Source organism: Canis aureus, chromosome 30 (genome assembly GCF_053574225.1).
Source record: "Canis aureus isolate CA01 chromosome 30, VMU_Caureus_v.1.0, whole genome shotgun sequence".
NCBI lineage: Eukaryota > Metazoa > Chordata > Mammalia > Carnivora > Canidae > Canis > Canis aureus.
Window position 1 is genome coordinate 35,829,507 of NC_135640.1, and position 19,361 is coordinate 35,848,867.

Consider the following 19,361-nt stretch of genomic DNA (forward strand, 5'->3'; position numbering starts at 1 on the left):
TATTGCAACTGTAAGACAGGGTAGACTGGGGGCTGCTACAGATGAAATGGAATAAAAAGAACATTTCAAATAAATGCCGGCAAATGACAGTAGTTTAAAATCTTAGCGCATCATAGCCCTTGGGTTATCGAAGATGCATTACGCAAGCTGTTCCTAAACTTAAGTACGATATAGAAGGTTAAAATCTTGGGGGAAAAACCCAAAACACAAATCAAGCAGTTCTTACAAAAGAATAAGAACAATTCTACAACAACAAAGCCTGTTCTTATAGTAAATATACTGTTACATGAAATTTATTTTTCAATGAAAAACTTTATATTAAACCGTTTTATTACATTTATTTCTCACCTCAGTTAAAAGGGGTTTTTTTGACCTTGGGTTTTGCTCACTTTCCTTCTTTGGAGTAGTAAGATTTCTCTTTTGTACGACACATAATCCATTTGTCAAAAATAAATCAAAAACAACAACAAAAGCCCCCGAATTCTCAATACTTAGAAATACATACACCTTCCTTACTATGTAAAACTATTTATTTTGTAAAAATGTTTAACTATGAATAAAAATACTGTAACCAAGAGTAGTTGCCTCTTTTTAAAAACGAAACTTGTGGCAAAAATAACAATGAGCCCAAACGGTACAGAAAACCTTAAAGTTTATTTTGGTAGAGTTGCTTTTTTATAGGCATCGGTTTAAAGTAATGACTTTTCTGAGACGGTTCTTGGAAAAGGTAAAAATGCGAAGGTTCACACTTTTTTGCAAATTTCTGAGGTGCATAGTAATAACCCAGGTGTTCTGCCTGTGAAGAGCGAACAGATCTTCCAGAAAGCAAGCTGAAAAATGTCTCCCGGCTGCAATCCTGAAACTGCTGGACGAGGCTGGCTTCTCTCCGGGTTCCCAGGCTCCAGGGCCGGGGCAACTGTGTAGGCCACCCCCGGGGCTGTACGTGGAGGGGGGCCCGGGGACTGGAGGCTGCAGCTGCATGCTCTCCCCGCCTGGGCCTGTGCACCCACTGGTTCCCACATAGGGCAAAGTCTGCAGCAGCGAACCCCACCCACTGCCTTGGCCCAGACACCAATCCTTCGACTGTGCCCGCACCCCGTGAACCCGGGCTGGACACCCAGTGTCCCCAGGTGCTGCTTCGGCAGGGGCCACGGGAAGGCCTTCTGGAAAATAAAATGCCTACTGGAGAAAACTTCCTTCCTGAAACTTCCTTTCAGGGGTTGCTTCCCCACGGCTTCCCCTGAAATCCGCGGCCGGCCTGGAAGGGACAAGGTCTCGCCTTTTAACATACCCGAGTAGCTGCTCGATGGTGCACAGCCTCTAACCTCGCAGGCAAACCAGATGCCCTGAAAGCGCATGCCAGTCCTGAGCTCAGCTGCCACGTTTTTAAGATTAGGAAGAAAATGCAAAGTCACTGTTAAGCCTTTAAAGCTCCTTGAGATCAGAGATTGCCAGGTGCACCGACGCCCCCAGTGCGTGAGTGTAGTGTAGCAAGCAGATAATTTCCCTAACGCTAATAGCTCTGGGTGAGATGCTTTTATTCAGCTGGTCTCTATGAAGCAGAATTTCAAAAGTCTTTGGTTCATATGAGGCAACAGTCAGGTTTACGGGAAACGTAGCATCTGCTTCAAGTCTCTTTTGTCTCCCTCAAGACAACCGGGTGGCGGCACAAGTCTCGAAGGCACAGGGAAAGCGGTGCGCCCGGAACATCTCCATCTGCGCTGACGTGGCCACACATCATTAGTTTTAATTTACAGAAAGGAAATTAAATGATAACATTTTCCCCCCAAAGCAGAACTGTCTAGAATAGGACTTCAGCTTAAAACAACACATAGCATGTTTTTCATTAAAGAACCCCCCAAAGAAATTCAAACAGTAACAATGGCAGCTCTGAGAGATGACTTGCCTTATATTACAAAGTTTGAGAAATGAGACTTGCAACATTAGCCCAGAGATCTTTCCTCTTGATGATATTTTGCAGATGCCCTCTCAAGGGTGAGTCCATTTGGTGATTTCTGGGGGTGCCGTGGACTTTTGTTTAAACTTGTCACTAATTCCAAAAGAAGACTTGGACACTTAGGAGAGAGCAAGTTTTGTTTTTGGTTTTGTTTTGGTGGGTTTTTTTTTGTTTTGTTTTTGTTTTTTGAGAAAAACCATTCTAATTGAAGCCTTATTTGCAAAAATTACTTCTCTGGTTCTTTTGAAGTGACATTTCCAAAAACCACACACTGGGTTGGTGTACTTAACTAAACACGTTATTTTTCCTCCCTTCCTATGGCGCTGCTTGTGCCTGGCTGAAGGTAGGCAGATTTTTACACTGAAAGCCACAAGTTTCTGGAATGAGCCTGCTGGGTAAAGCTGGATAAAGATGGTGCTAGTGTATAAGGAGGAGGATCCTGTTCAAAGCTGAGAGCCCCATCAAGTTTTCTTTCCACTACTTTCAGTTGCGACTGGCAGGAAGAGAGAAAAGTGGACAAAAATTGGCCTTTTAAGGACTGAAAAGTAATGTGTGTGATTCACAAGTTCAACAGAGATAGGAGTGACATGGAAAAAGCATGGGGTACATCTGGAAATCGCAAATGCATATCAAAAGGTTTCCTTTCTTTTGTTCTTCCGTGGAGACTTTTAGGGCATCAGATCTTGAACATCTTCTTCTAAAGCTTCTCACACACGCTCATGCACACACACGCACACACACACACATCCCCCCCGTTTAATGACGGTGTTCAGTATCGGTTGCATTTTGTTTCTTGGCAATTTAGGAAAAGCGGAGCCAACAATTATGACTTACAAACAAAATGCCATGTATTTCTGCATTCTGTGCGCCACATGGTCTTTCAGGAATGCTCCGGATTTCAAAGTGAGCCTACAACTAGCTTAAGAGCTCCCAATCCTCCCTGGGGTGGGGCATGAGTGAGTCTTCGTCTCTGGCTGTTAGGGTCCGATCGTCTACCCCGCACACCCACACGAGGCCTAATCCACACGTGAAGGATCTTGAACTTGATCCCATCACTTCAGAACATGCAGTAAATCCAAACTTACGGAAAGGGAGCTCGTAAATTACGGCCGACCTAAGTAACCGATTTCCTTTCCAAGGGTCACTGCACCCACACCAGTGACACCCGTCTCTGCGGCCACTGAGGCGCGGTTATTGGACCACAAACCACCGGGCCCAGAGTAACACTCAGAAGTCTTCCATCCCTTTTCTCATTAACAAAAAAAAAATAAAACAACGACCAAGTGCCAATGTATGTTCCTCTCGGAAAACGCCTCCCTGGACGCTCATAAACAGTGTTACCAAACCTCTACTTCATCGCTGGCCTGGGCCTGGAAGCTTTTTTGGATTTGTTTTTTAATAGTCTGGGAGTGAAGGTCTCCGCTACTGGGGAAACATCTGAATCATACCCTTGCTGTTTTCCAAATAAAAACTTTCTTTGGGGGGCTGGGGGGGCAATAAACACACATCCGAGCCCAAGAAGGGAGAAGGATTTCACACCTGGGGTCGTGCTTCACCTGAACTAAGTCTTCCGCTGGTCATCCCTGCGCCCCGGGACATCTGCAAATACCAAGTAAAATGGCAATAGAACCAAATTAGGGAATTAAGCAGATTAATTGGAGGGAGGGAACATTCGCCTACAACCCTAAATCAGCTTTCCAGGTCCTGAGGCTAGGAAAAGCAGCAGGAATTGAACTGGAATGCTTGCTGCAGTGGCTTTGCCTGCCTTCCTGCTGCTCCGTGGCCAGGACAGCAGGCCCCAGGCAGGTGAGCCCCAGGCAGGTGGGTCCCAGGCAGGTGGGTCCCAGGTGGGTGGGCCGCAGGCAGATGGGCCCCACGCAAGTGGGTTCCCAGGCAGGCAGGCCCCAGGTGAGTGGGCTCCAGGCAGGTAGGCCCCAGGGAGGTAGGCCTCAGGCCCTGCTACTGCTGCTTGGGGATGATCAGGTTTCTCAGCATGTCGAAGGAGTTGCCATCGGGATGCACGGTCACCACGTCGCCATTCTCCTGCCGGACTTGAAGGAAGCCAGAGTCATCCAGGCCGACTATCCACACTTCTGGCCCCTCGAGGCCTCCCAGGCGGACCCGCTGGCCACTGGACATGAAGAACAGCAGAGGGTCAGTGAGAAAGGTAATGCGGTGTCTAGAGACAGGTAGCTAAGTCCTTACCCATCTGGCAGAAGGACTGGGGGAGGGGGCCCAGGATGGGGTAGGCGAGATAAAATTCTCTGGCTTCTGCTGGTCCTCTGAGAACCGTCTTGATAACTACTAGAATAATCAGGGTGTTGGAAATTCCAATAGGGAGTGTGGACTTTCTCCCAACTCCGATCATCTGGATGATGATTTGCACCACTTCCTCACCCTCCAGCACTTTTAAGAACCACTGTGCAATTCTAGGTTTTTTTGGCTGAGGCTGGAGAAGAAGCAGCTACGTTGGAAAGTTGATTTTCTAGAACGAAGCTGAGTACCATCAACTTCAAGTTAAACTCACTCTAATGCTGCTGCTTTTAATATTTTCCAAATGTACCTGTTGGGTTACATCCTTGTTAGATGATAATAATTATTACTATTTTAAAAGATTTTATTTATTTACTCATGAGAGACACAGAAAGAGGGGCAGAGACATAGGCAGTGGGAGAAGCTGGCTCCCTGTGGGAAGCCTGATGCGGGACTCGATCCCAGGACCCTCGGATCACCTCCTAAGTGGAAGGCAGATGCTCAACCACTGAGCCAACCAGGCATCCCTAAGTAGTTTTTAAAATATAGGATCCATCCCCCCACCCCACCCCATGCCACTCATTTTTATTTGGAATAATTTTAAACCTACAGAAAAGTCGAGAAAATAGTCCAACGATCCCCAGAATTCCCCCTTCACTTATATTCACACCAACTGATAACATTTTCCATATTTGCTTTCTCTCTTCATGCACACACACATGCTTTTTTGCTGACATTTAAAAATAAGTTGCAGGCATCATGACACTTTATACTTAAATACTTCAGCATGTACCTCCTAAGAACAATCTCCCACAAAACCAGAATACCATTATCACCCTCAAGAAATCTAACCTCCACATAATAACATCTAGTATATAGTTCATGTTTAAATTTCCCCATTGTCCCATTAATATCTTTTGTGGCTCTTTCCTCCCATCCAGGATCTAATTATGAATCACATTTTGCATTTGGTTGTCATGCCTCTTTAATCTCAAACAAATCTCCCACCTTCTTTTTATTTTATTTTTTTTGTGTGTGTGTGTTTGAAGACCTCAACATTTCTGAAGTGTAGAGGCCTGTTGGGATACACCAGGGCCTCTCAAGCTTTGGGTGCATGTGGTGGCGGGCAGGCAGGCTGGCCGGGGGTGGAGGGAATGCCCCCCAGAGCATGTTAAAATATAATGCTCAGCCAGCCTCAGAGTTTCTGATTTAGGAGGCCCAGGGTGGAACCTGAGAATGTGCATTTCTAACCAGTTCCCAGGTGAGGGTGCAACTGTCCTGGAGATCTCACTTGGAAAACTGTTGTTATCTAGAATGTTCTGCAACTTAAAATTTTGTTTCCTCATATTAGGTTCAGTTTAAACATGCTGGAAAGCTCTCAGGTGATGTTGTGTCCTTCCCTCGGCATCCCACCAGCAGGCACGGGGATGCCCGTTCGTCCTGTTATTGCTGATGGTAACTTGCTCAACGTGGTGGACACCGGTTTTCTCCATCAGAAAGGTAAAAAGTAATTATCTAGGGGCCCCTGAGGGGTGCACAGTCGGGTTGAGCATCTGACTCTTGGTTTCTGCTCCGATTATGTTCTGAGGGGTGTTGGATGGAGCCCTGCATGGGGCTTTGTGCTCTGCCGGAGTCTGCTTGAGAATTTCCTTCTCCCTCTGCGCTTCCCCCAGCCCACAAACACACACATTCTCTCTCTAAAATAAATAAATCTAAAAACTTTTTTCTAGACTTGTACTTACTTTCTTATTTTAAGATACTGAATATTTTAAAAGACATTTTAAAAGAATGAAGACGGATCAGCACTGACCTGTGTACCCAATACTTATAATAAAGGGGAAGAACGCCATTGGGCCCTTTGTCCTGAAACGTGTCGATGAGCTTCTCCAGCACAGTCACAGTTCTGGCGATGAGCTCGTCAGCTCTTAAGGGCTTCAGCTCTGCCTTGTGTTGCTTATTGTATTCCATGACGAGATCATTGATGCATATGGTAGGGTTACTGTTACTCACGTTAAATCCGCAGCCTGAGCAAAAGCAAACAGTTGGAAAACATGAGCATCTCAACCTCATCACACATTCTTCCCAGCCCCCTGGAAGACGTCACAGCCTTGTTCACCGACTGCCTGCTTCCTTTCCCTCATTGCAAGTTTATCATCTCTGGCCACTTGAAAATGACTTATCGGGGCACCTGGGTGATGCAGGGGGTTAAGCTTCCGTCTCTTGATTTCAGCTTAGATGGTGAGATCAAGCCCTGTGTGGGGCTGCACAGTCCACACAGAGTCTGCTTAAGATTCTCTCTCTCTCTCCCCCTCTGCCACTGCCCATCTCAAATAAATAAATCTAAAAAGAGAGAAAGAAAGAAAGAAAAGAGAAAAGAGAAGAGAAAAGAAAAGAAGAAAAGAAAAGAAAAGAAAGGAAAAGAAAAGAAAAGAAAAGAAAAGAAAAGAAAAGAAAAGAAAAGAAAAGAAAAGAAAAGAAAAGAAAAGAAAAGAAAAAAGAAAAGAAAAGAAAAGAAAAAAAGACAAGACAAGACAAGTCTTATCTGTTTGGGGCCATCTTCCTTTTCATCACTCCCTTATTATCCTCATTCAAGCTACGACCCCCCCAACCTTGCTGCCGATCGGTTGGGTAAATAAACCAGCTAGATTTGACTCAATTACACAGAAGCCATGAATGGGGCAAAGCTCCTTGGAGTGACCTCCGAAACAATACCTCATGTGGTCTAGCCAAGAACTGTAGCTCTGCACTGAGCCCAGCAGAAAGTAAAATCTCTTGTTCCTTTTCCGACTTGAGTAACAAAACACATGCCTGAAAATAAAGAATTTTATTCAGGTCTTAAGGAGTAAACTCTGGATTCAGGGATTTCAAACCTTGGTCATGGCACAACCCTCGGACACATCTTTTAATACTTTATCCTTGGAAGTCTCTGGCGCTACGGTTACGCCACTGGCAAGGGGCCAACCCGTGTTCCGTGGCTCCCTTGCAGGCTCCCGACCCGGGGCTTCAGGAGAGGGAGTTACCAGCAGAGGGGTTTGAACAGGCTGGTCTCTGCTGTTACTTAATACGGCCTCCTCTCCGGGAGAGTCGGAGTCTTCAGGAAGCCAAACCTCAGTTTTCAACAGGGCCCTGAATCAACCTCAAAGAGGGCTTCCATGAGACATGAAATACTGCAAGCAGTGAGACTTGTTTTCAGGGCCTCTGAGAAAAAAAATCCCCAAATACTCGCCTCAGAGAGAATGATGATATTTATAATAACAGTATTCTTTGGTAAATGTTCTGAGCCATTTTCAGTGTGAAGGGAAGGATTGAATGGCCTCAGATTTAAAAATATATATATATACTGGCTATTAAAATACAAAGCAATGTAAATTATACCTGGAAAAAAAAAAACAAGTAACTATAGTAACAGGGAAGAATCAGCAGTTGTTCACTTGTTCATTCATTCAGCTGCACCCACAGTATGGAAGGTAAAGCATTAAATTAAGTGTATATAGTGCTGAAAAATCTCCCTTATGCTCAGAAAATTCAAAGTCCTGGGGAAAACAGCAACGCTGAGTACTGCCAACTTAGGCTATGTTAAAGACATTTTTTTAAAAGGTTTTATTTATTTATTCATGAGAGACCCAGAAAGAGAGAGACAGACAGAGAGAGAGAGAGGCAGAGACATAGGCAGAGGGAGAAGCAGGCTCCATGCAGGGAGCCTGATTCGGAACTCGATCCAAGGACCCCAGGATCATGCCCTGAGCCAAAGACAGACGCTCAACGACTGAGCCACCCAGGTGCCCCAAGGCTATGTCTTTCCAATAACCAGAGGGCACCTCTGTTGGGGATCCTAAATCTTTCCCCAAAGACACCTCTTCTCCCCTCATCATCTCCCACGGCCTTAAGAATTTAATAAAAGCCATGAATTCCTTGGTTCCCTGAAGCCATCCTTGGACCTCCTTGATCTCTCTGGGCCCTACTTTGGAATATCTGCAATCTAGCCGAACGAACACATTTAAACATGGGATGCAAAGCTTGGAGGATCTGAAGCACTTTGCTCAGAATAATATTCCCAGTTGGTAGCAGAGCTTGGAAACATAAGTTTTACACTTTTTTGGCCGGTGCTTCCAACACACCATCATGTGTTTGCTGCCCATTACTAATTAATTTCTGAACATTAAGTTCTCCTGGGCATTAGGGAGAAGCTGATGCTTGGAGGAGCAGGAGCCTAACAGCTTCTGAAACCGATTCTGAATCCATCTCCTGGCCTGATGTGGATGTGCTGAGCGGAAATGGGATTCTATATCCCACCTTGACCAGCCTGGAGCTGCTTCTGCAGGTCAAAAAGAATTCAACTTTTTCATGGCCTGGGAAAGTCCAATTAAGAATGCAAGACCCCCAGGAGACCAGGAGACCCATCCTTGCAATTCATTTTCTTTTCTTCTTACAAAATGGCATATTAAATGTTTATTTTCACCATTTCTAATTCAACAAGAAGCAGGCGTGTGGAGAGGTGTAATAAAAAAAAAAAAAACTTGTTTGATGTGATACCAATTTGGTGGTTTCCATGGCCATAGACAGGAACGCTAAACCCCTGGAAGGGCTTTCAACCAATCTGGCCTGTTTTGCATACATATTGTGCTCTGCAACCCAAGACTCAAAGAAAAAGTAATCCCATATGATAATCCACTCTCCTCAATGTGGCCATGTATAAACCATCTTTATTTTTGCTTTTATGAATCAAAAAATGTGGAAACTTTAAAAACTTACCAATAAGTATATAAAATGTTTCTCCCAAAAGCGTCGAGTTAACCAGAACTCCACCAAGCTTCATGAGGTCACTGTAATAAATATCGTTGGGCCACTTCACTCGTAAGCTGATATCCTAAAGGAAAATCTGCACATGAATCAAGCAATCACAGGACATGGAGGGACCAGGAGAGCTCATCCAGCTACAAGGAAGATGAACGGGATAGTCTCGGATCTAACGGAACGTTGAGATCTCATCCTCTCTTCTTGCTCTGGCAGCTAATCACTTCTTTGGGACAATCCAGTGGTAAAGGACCACTCTGGGGCCAGGAGAGAGACCTACAGAACACATCTGGCGCAAATCCCAGCACTCTCTCCACATCCCTGCATTGTTCATTATCCCATGACAGGCATAGGTCGTTTTACTGTGTTTCACCGACACCGTGTTTCTTAAAAATTGAAGGTTTGTGGCCACCCTGAGTCGAGCAAGTCTACTGGGGCCATTTGTCCACGAACATTTGCTCACTTTATGCCTCTGTGTCACATTTTAGCAATTCTTACATTTCAAACTTTTTCAGTATTTGTTAGGGTGATCTGTGTCCAGTGATTAGAACTCGCTGAAAGCTCAGATGATGGTTAGCATCACCCAGTGATTCATCAGTGGCATATGACACCCAGCGCTTTTAATTAAGGTGTGTACTTTTTTTTAATTCACCATTTTAATGATTGCACACCTAATAGTACCACAGCATAGTGTGAACGTAACTTTTACATGTACCAGGGAACCAAAAACTCCTCTGACTCACATTCTCGTGGGGATTTAGAACCAAACCTGCAACATCTCCAAGGTGTGCTTGTATCAACAGCCACCACCACTGAGTGCCTATCATGTGCTAGGTGCCGGGGGCAGGGAGACAGGTATACCCTCAGGGAGCTCGTGCTGGAGAGAGAAAGATGCCCTAAATTAACCAATGTCACAAAAGGTGGGTAGAAATGTCTCAAGTTGGGACGCCTGGGTGGCTCAGTGGTTGAGCGTCTGCCTTCGGCTCAGGGCATGATCCTGAGGTCCTGGGATCGAGTCCTGCATCAGGCTCCCTTCGGGGAGCCTGTTTCTCCCTCTGCCTGTGTCTCTGCTTCTCTCTCTGTGTCTCTCATGAATAAATAAATAAAATCTTTTCTATTTTTTTAAAAAAGAAATGTCTCAAGTAGAATCCTAGAGAGATACAGAGAAGGAACACGGTTCCGCTGAATTATATCTGAAGGCCCCAAAGAACTGCAACAGTCAGCAGGTAACAGAAACAGATTTGCTCTGTGGCTCGCTGCCTCTCCATCCTGGAGCAACCCTGGGCAACCAACCCTGCCTGTGCCCTCCCCCAATCACATCACAGTAGAATGGTCCAGGGGTGGACACTGCCTCGAGCTGGCCCACCCAGACCCCCACCTCCTGCTGTGACTCCAGCGAGGACACAGAGACCGAGTGAGACCCAATGGGTGCCAGGACTGCCAGGTCGTACCATGGGTGGGTAGAGGATGAAAATATGGATATATGGGGCTGGAAAAGAAAGACACTTGGCAAAATAAAACCAAAAGGTTGCTGCGGAGCTAATGGCCTCCGGTCCCCCAGGGCTGGCTCGTCCTTCACAGAGGGCCAGCTGGGCACGGAGCCCATCTCGGCACTAGTCTGTTGCTCATACCAAGCCCCCATCCGGGGGGTAGTCGCTTCACCTCTGCTTAATGAGGAAGAAACTGAAGCTGAGAGAGCCTGCTTGGCTTGCCTGAGGTTACACTGGAAAGCAGCAGAGCTGGGAGTCAAACCCAGGGCTTTCTCTTTAACAAGTGAGGAGGCTACAAGGTCAAAATCAAAGCCAAGAAAAAGCTAAACTAATTGAAATTTTAAATTTTATTTTATTATTTTATTTTTTCTTGTTTCCTACTATTTTTTAAAAAATTTTTAAATTTAAATTCAATTAATTAACATATAGTGTAGTATTAGTTTCAGAGGTAGAATTTAGTGATTTATCAGTTGCATAAACACCCAGTGCTTGTCACATCACGTTCCCTCCTTAATGCCCATCACCCCACCTTCCCTCCTGCATGTCCCCACCCCACCTTCCCTCCTGCAACCCTCAGTTTGTTTCCTTATTTTTTTAAAGAAGATAATAATGCTTTAGAATACTCTGCATGAAATGATTAATGTTATTTTTTTGCATGTTTTTCTTAGCATTGTTCTTTTAAAATTTTTTTTAATTTAAATTCAATTTGGTTAACCTATGGTCTATTATTAGTTTCAGGCGCAGAATTTAGTGATTCATCAGTGACATACGACACCCAGCGCTTGAGGGTGGCTGGAAGGGAGGTGGGTGGGAGGATGGGGTAACTAACTGGGTGATGGGCATTAAGGAGAGCACTTGATGTAAATTTTTAATTATTTTCCTAAGACCAATGAACCCGCTGCTAGGGTTAAAAATATTTCCCCCCACGACAGAAGTTTATCTTCTCAACTGCCTTCTGTGAGGCAAAGTGCCTAGTTCACGGGCTGCAGGCCGACCTGTGAAGGTGTGTGACAGTCTGATGAGCCCCAGCCCTGCAGACACAGAGAGCAAGGATGCTGAAAAGCCTGGTGATAAAAGTCGTATTTCAGCATGTGTGCCGGGGACTTGACGGGATTGGGGAAACACATACCCCCAGTCCTATGTGCAGTGACCATGAGGACACGACCACAGGGAAGGGGAGGACTGCTTCCCTGTCAAATGCCAAGCAGGCCCCTTTGAAAGTCATGATCTTAGCCTCTTACTTCAGGAATTAATACAATAATTGTGTGCAGCCTGACCAAGAACTGTAGGTGGGAGGGAGGCTGGGGGAGGAACCCCCTCTTTATATCCACGTGAAATTCTTCTAGGAAGGGATGCCTGGGTGGCTCAGCGGTTAAGCGCCTGGCTTCGGCTCAGGGTGTGATTCCAGGGTCCCCAGATTGAGTCCCGCATCGGGCTCCCTGCCTGCTTCTCCCTCTGTCTGTGTCTCTGCCTCTCTCTCTGGGTCTCTCATGAATAAATAAAATCTTAAAAAAAAAAAAAAAAGAAATTCGTCCAGGAAAACTACATCCATCGCCCTCTTCCTTTGTCTTCTTACTACTAACTGACACTGAAGCCTCCGATGGTAACGACGAAGCAGGCACCTGTGTCCCTACAGCGGGGAGCAGACACCTCACGTGAACCTGTACATTTCACCGGGGCAGCCACAGGTGAGGCTGGTCCTGCTGGGCACTGACCATGCTAAATGAAGACAGGGCTGAGAAGGTTGTTTAGGCATAAAACAAGCATTTTCACCAGAAACCCCAACTGGCCTATCCAGCCCAATGTGCTCCAATTAAAGGGGGGAGAAAAACAAGGAAGACAAAAAAAGAGGCTTGCTCTAAGATGCTTGAACAATCTAAGAACAGCACAGAAAGGGAATTCTGGGAAATAAACCCGTCCCAGGCAAGCCCAAGGCCACTCTAAAAGCTGACAGTGCTTTTAAAACTCCAGGAGGTGCCAGCTTTGCAAAGGGCAGGTGACAACTCTACTCTACATGCAGCGGTCATTCGGGCAGAGCCACACACCAACCCCATCTGAGACGTGCATGCAGGGGTGGGGATGTAAGATGAGGAAACCGCACATACCTGATACTCAGGAATCGACCTTACTGCCTCCACAACGGCCAGGGACATCAGATGCTGGATGAACGGGATCCTCTGTCCCAGCTGGGATCTCAGTGGGATGGAGATGAGCAGGGTGGACAGCGCGCATCCCATGGGGCTCAGCCAAGCATTCGCTCCTCGCCCTGGAACACAGGCCCCATCAGGAAAGCGGCCACCTCATCCCGTGACCAGAGTCGGACACACAGGATGCCAGAGACTGTGCCCAGGACTCAGAGCCACACGTGGAGTCAACCCACACTGTTGAAGATGCTTGGAGATTCTGGGGTTAACTCAAGAACAGAGAAGCTTTGTAAAATCCGATGCTGTGTTGCTGAACAAATTTCTGGTAAGTAGCGGACTGTCCTGCCTCCGTGAGCCTATCATTTATACTTTGCTGATTCAAAGTCTAACGTGTCTGAACATGACTGTCAGCTTAATTGTCACCATCTGGTAGTACAGGCAAAAACGGAGACAGTGGGGAAACCGGGCTGGGTCTGTCCTGGTCCAGGAGAGGTCCTGGACGCCACATTCTAGAAGTGGCCCATACTGGGGTGATGGTCCCACAGCCCTGTGAATATTATTAAAAACCCCAGAATTGTACACTTTAAATATAGAAATGTGACGTCCGGTATGTGAATTATATCTCACTGTTACAAGAGGTGAAAAAAAAAGGAAGCTGACTTTAAAAAGTAATCCCTGATATTATCTCTCTGAGCTACTTTTCCTAAAAGAGAAGTTGGGAAAATAAAATGATCCAAATGAGAGATATAATCAAAGTTCTTCTATGTCCTTTTTTTTTTTTAAACCACCATATTGAGCCCTTCAGCTTTGGATAAAATGAATTTTCTCTTTGAGTTAGGTTCAAAAGACATGTTCAAAGGGAAGAAGGGGAAAACAGTGGATTTCTTATTTCATTGCTCCTTCTGAGCAAGGCGTAGAGCCTCTGAGAGTGAAAAGCATATTTGGGGTGGCCTGGCACCGGCGGGGGCAAGGGCCAAGTGCCTCCTGCAGGACCACTGAGCATGGAGTCTGCTTGCATTTGGACCCCAGGTGGATTCCGGGAGGACGCAGGCTCTCGATTCCAAGGGTCAGCAGATGGCGGAAGCTCTGAGCAGCCCCTGGCTTCTCGGTGGTCACTTTATGAGTGGACACTGACCGCTGGTCAAGTGCCCGCTGCCTGGAACTTCCAGGGCAGCTGGGGTGGGGGCTGGCAGATGAGAGGCCTCTCCACGTGGCACTGAACAGGGGCACAGAGGGCACCCCCAGAGAACCTTCGGGCAAATAAATGTCTCTATAACACAGTAATGATTCACACACTGCAATGCTTAGAATGTGTCAGAAAGAATTTACAAGATGTAGGTGACGGAATGTTAACACCATCCCCAGCGAGGGGGCACCTCGGTGGCTCAGTGGTTGAGCATCTGCCTTCAGCTCAGGGTGTGATCCCGGGGTCCTGGGATCGAGTCCCACATTGGGCTCTCCGCAGGGAGCCTGTTCTCCCTCTGCCTGTGTCTCTCATGAATGAGCACTGGGTGTTATTCTGTATGTTGGCAAATTGAACACCAATAAAAAATAAATTTATTATTTAAAAAATAAAATAAAATAAAATCTTAAAAAAAAACTATCCCCAGCAAATGTCCAGTGATTAATAACCATCTCCATTTGAGTCCTACCAAGACTCTGCCTTCTCATCAATCTCCCTCCCTCTTCCTCCGTTTTAGGGGGTGTGAAAGCAAGCGCTTCTAACCCGAGACTTCTCCATGATCAGTACACACCATCAGTGGCCAATCGGGCCACAAGAGTCACAGATTCTAGGAAACACAACAACAGCAACGATAACAAAAGATGACTGACCTTTGCCCTGGGTTTGGCGGACTGCGATGGCAATTAACCCCATTTCCTGCGGGATCTCAAACATCAACCTGCAAATGGTGGGAAAGACTGGTCAGCCAGAACCGGGACATGACAGCAGAGCCTGCAGCCCAGACGAAAGGAGGACCTGTTTGCGCTCACTTGCGGGTGTGCGCGAGTGACAAAGGGCTATCCTCCAGGGGTGGGGGCGGATACTGACCCCATTCCCAGCCTCTGGAGTGATAATGAAGGAGGAGGTGAGGAAAACACCATTGAATCAAGAAAGACTGGGGTAGGGAGAAGCAAGGGTCCCTGCCTGGGCTGTTAGCTCATTTAAGATGCTGTTAGAGGGGATCCCTGGGTGGCTCAGCGGTTGAGCGCCTGCCTTCGGCCTGGGGTGTGATCCTGGAGATCCGGGATCAAGTCCCGTCAGGCTCCCCACAGAGAGTCTGTTTCTGCCTCTGCCTGTGTCTCTGCTGCTCTCTGTCTCTCATGAATAAATAAATAAAATCTTAAAAAAAAAAAAAAAAAATAAGGGCAGCCTTGTGGCTCAGTGGTTTAGCGCCGCCTTTAGCCCAGGGTGTGATCCTGGAGACCTGGGATTGAGTCCCACGTTGGGCTCCCTGCATGGAGCCTGCTCCTCCCTCTGCCTGTGTTTCTGCCTCTCTCTCTCTCTCTCTCTTCTGTGTGTCTCTAATAAATAAATAAAATCTTAAAAAAAAAAAAGGGCAGCCCCAGTGGCTTAGCAGTTTAGCGCCGTCTTCAGCCCAGGGTGTGATCCTGGAGACCCGGGATCGAATCCCACGACGGACTCCCTGCATGGAGCCTGCTTCTCCCTCTGCCTGTGTCTCTGTCTCTGTCTCTCTCTCCTGTGTGTCTCTAATAAATAAAAAAAATCTTAAAAAAAAAAAGACGCTGTTCGATTCCATTTCTTTGGAATATCCGATCAAGAAGTCCCGTCTTTCCTTCCGATGTGGCGTCCCTTCTCCGGGTGACAACTGGCAGCTCCTGACATTTGTTTCTACTTACGGTGTGTTTCTGTCCAAACACTGGTACATAATCATAACAGAAGTTTCTGATTATTCAGAAAGCCAATATGGTGGCAGTAAAGCCGTTTAAAAGATACACCATCCCCTGAGAACTAATTATGTTTTAACTATAGTAAATAAATCTACACCTTCTGAGAAGTCCGGAGAACCTTGGATCATTTTAGACTCGAGTTCTGCTTTTAAAACGCTCTCATTTAAAAGAACGCAAACTTCCCTTTGGGGATAGGTAGAAAAGTGCCTTATATCTCCACCAAATGAGTCAACATTAACCTTTTTTTTTTTTTTTTTTTTTTTTCCAGAAAAGGAAAAGGGGAAAAAAAAAAATCCCTCACACTGAGAATTTCCTCCCAGCTACTTTCTACATATTTTAACTCCGTGTTAGGAAGGCTTTCCACTGCGTTCCCAGAAGCTGCTGACCAGGTTCTGAGCGGGCATGGTTCATGGTAGGATTTATTAAAGAAAGCCAAAAAAATCAGGTTTGCCCACTGTCGGTGCAGCTGCTGGGGCTGTTGGAAATGCTTCTGGGGGACGGGTGCTGGAGATGCTATTTGCATGGTGCTTCCAGTAACAGTTTCCAGGGTCCCACAGCAGCCCCTGTGTCAAGGAGAAAGGGCCCTGAAACAAGACCACATGTTCTGGGGGCTCTTTATCTGCTTTTGGGGCTCAGGGGAAGGGGTGGGGGTTCTACAAATGGTAAGAGAAGAAACACACTTAAGAGCAGAGAAAAGCAACAGTATCTCCCTGTACATCATTGGCCAGCAGAGTTTGGCACCGGTGCGTGCAGACCCTGGTGACAAGGAGCCCAGAGGACCCCCCTCACTTGCTAAGAAGAGCCTGGCCACATCAGGCGGGGGCCAATGAGTCCGACAGGCACAGGGCATTCCCAGCAAGCAGGCCGCCCCGCCGTCTGTGTGCCAAGCCCACTTCCATCTTACATGAAGCACAGTTCCAGAAGTATTTCTCTTGGACACCATGAATAACCCATTGAGACCGACTGTTCCTATACACCGTGGGGCTCCCAGAATAAAGCGTCCTTTTCTTGGGTTGGACCAGAGGAACACAGAGAAGGAATCTTTGTCCACGCGGGGAGGGAACACTATCTTCTCGGAGCCTCGAGCTCTCCGGAAAGTTCCAGCAACCCCTCACCTGGGCTCCTAGGGCTGCGGTGGCAGCTAACAAACTTTTCCAAGGGAGTGGGCAGGGGGATGATGTGGCCTTTTGTGAGCAGCTTGCAAAAGCCCTCTCAACGGCAGGCGATCTAGGATGTTCCTTAAATAAACATGTAGACAGTAGACGGTCGAGTCTATAGCCAGTGAGGGTGACGGTGGAATTGGGCGAGGGGGTGGGGGAGGTAGAGAAACCAAACACAGACTTCTAGAACAAAGAGAAATGATTAAGGGAACATATGCACTCAACTGTTGGAGGTTTGGCAGCAGTTAACAGGGCATATTGATGAGAAGACGGGAGTTTGTGCAGCTGAAGGCCAAGAGGAAATTTCTGCAAGGAGGGGACAGAGAGGGAGGGAGGTAATGCTCACTTTGAGACAACGAGGGGCCGCCAGATTTATTTGTGCTATCTGAGATAAGTCTGGGGGCCAAACCACACGGCTCACGGTCAACAAAGAATCATTTATGAACTTCACGAATTCTGCATTTCTGAAAATGAAGTCGCCGGAGTTTGCTCAAGCAGAAAGGAGACACCGTAAATGCCTTTCCATCCTGAGCTGATGATGTTCTCACAAAAGGAAACAGAAAAAAGAAAAAGAAAAAAAATTGGGGGAGCACTGGGTGACTCAGCGGTTGAGCATCTGCCTTGGGCTCAGGGTGTGATCCCAGGGTCCTGGGAGGGAGTCCTGCATCGGGCTCCCCGCAGGGAGCCTGTTTCTCCCTCTACCTGTGTCTCTGCCTCTCTGTGTCTCTCAGGAATAAATAAATAAAAATCTAAAAAAGAGGGGGGGGCTTAATCATCAGGTCCTTGCTGCTGTAGATTTTCTTTCCTCGTTTACAAAGGCTGTGGAATGAAAGGTTTCTATGAATGGCAGCTCAGCGCAGGCCCTCGAGTTTGCCGATGGGGCATGCAGGAAAAGTGCTCCGTTTGCTACTCTCCTCTGCTCCTCTGGAACATCCAGACCCCAAAGGGTCGCTTTTCAAATGTGACCACTTTCGTTCCTGAGGACATCACAGCACCTAGGGGGAGCCCTGCCAGCGGGAACATCCTGGATTTCACCAGGTGGTTGGAATAAAGCTTCCAGGATTAAGACTAAGCTAGAAGCCAGGCCGGTATGACCCTGTGTGAAAATTCTGAATGAACAGAAACTTAAATTCAGACCCAGTCAATCCATTTGGGGGATTCAAACCTACAGCAAGAGTACACACTCACCACTGTGCTATAAAAGTTAAAATGTGGGAGTAACATTCAGTGTTCGATAGGAGAACGCGGAGTACATTGAGGTATGTGAAGCCAAAGGGATAATTCACGGTCATTAAAAACCAGAGTGATGAAGAGTCTGTGGGAAGCAATGCTTGTGATACTCTACTAAATTTAAAAAGCCATATATAAAAACTACATATACGTTTATTCCACCCACGAAAAATTCATAGAAAATGGAGGGATTGAAATTTACTTAGGCTTTATTTATTAGGTCTTATTAGGATGATTTTTTTCTTTATTTTAAAACTTTTCCTCAAGATTAAGTGGTTATCCTTAAAAATTATTCTGAAAAATTCTGGTTAAAAATAAAGCAGCATAGTTTTTATGTTTAGATATAATATTGGTAATTAATTCCTCATAAATATTTCAAAGAAAAGAATGAAAAGACCTGCTTTAAAATTAAATAAGACAATAAGTGTTACCTACAGCACTTATCATATTAGGAGCAAAGTTTGTTTCATAGTATTAATGAAGAGAAATTCTTTTTTTTTTCTTTTTACAAAGAGAAATTCTTAAAACTAGTCTGTTCATATGCAATCAGAGCCTTAAAAATTTTGTACCTTCTGACCGTATGACCATCCTTCAAGGAATGCATCCTAAGGAGTATTCAGGGAAATGAAATAATTCAGGGGCACAGTGGTTCATCACAGCCTTATAATGTGAAAAATCAGAAACAATACAAAAAAATCATAGCGTCCCTGCATGAACAACTCCCACGTAGCCATCTGTGGGACAGGTAAATGTCCACTGGACTCCATCAGGTAGGTGATTTAATCACAAGCCAAATCCCTATACACAGCATGATTCTAATGATGTTTTAAAATCTGCTTTTTAAAACTGTTAAGCAATACAGCACCATATCAGCTCTGGTTATTTTGAGGAATGTAATTATTTGAAAAACTACGGAAAAGTACAAAGCAGAAAATAAGTCCCTCTTTTCATTAAAAGTGTATATCCTTCTAGACTTTTTCCCCTTTTAAACAAATACACTGATATATTTTACAAAATAGGTTTCTGATGATTGGGGAAATTCTTTACTGTGGAGCTATTAGAATGATGCATAGTTATGGACTTTTTAAAAAATATTTTATTTATTTATTTGAGAGCGAGAGAAAGCACAAGCAGGGAGAGATGGAGAAGCAGGCTTGCCGTGGAGCAGAGAGCCCCTATGGGGCTCCCATTGTTTAATATTAGGGTTCTCTCCAGGACCCTGGGATCATGCCCCAAGTCGAAGGCAGATGCTTAACCGATTGAGCCACCCAGGAGCCTTAGTTAGGGGACATTCTTATTACACTGATAACTTGAAACATTTGAAAACAGCATGTCTGGTCTCATTTATGTAAGCTGTTCATGTGCATTTATAGAAGAATACAGGACATACATCCACAGTGGTTGCTGTCCCCAGAAGCTGGAG

At 45.8% G+C, this 19,361-nt stretch overlaps 1 protein-coding gene and 1 long non-coding RNA gene across 8 annotated transcripts in view; one reads left to right on the forward strand and one right to left on the reverse strand.

The window, feature by feature from the left end:
• Positions 1-635: 635 nt before the first annotated feature.
• The window catches only part of HLCS (holocarboxylase synthetase), a 225,230-nt gene continuing 206,504 nt past the window's right edge, over positions 636-19,361 (reverse strand). For all 7 annotated transcript variants that reach the window (XM_077879167.1, XM_077879166.1, XM_077879171.1 and 4 more), the window contains 5 exons: positions 14,472-14,539; positions 12,600-12,760; positions 8,963-9,077; positions 6,021-6,234; positions 636-4,088 (listed from right to left, as the gene is read on the reverse strand). In XM_077879167.1, the coding sequence (XP_077735293.1) occupies positions 3,917-4,088; positions 6,021-6,234; positions 8,963-9,077; positions 12,600-12,760; positions 14,472-14,539 (730 nt within the window). In that variant the 3' untranslated portion in view covers positions 636-3,916. The remainder of the gene's footprint in view (positions 4,089-6,020; positions 6,235-8,962; positions 9,078-12,599; positions 12,761-14,471; positions 14,540-19,361) is intronic.
• Positions 11,311-15,194, forward strand: LOC144301926 (uncharacterized). The gene is made up of 2 exons (XR_013368835.1): positions 11,311-12,963; positions 14,339-15,194. It is a non-coding gene; the product is annotated as an uncharacterized LOC144301926 (long non-coding RNA).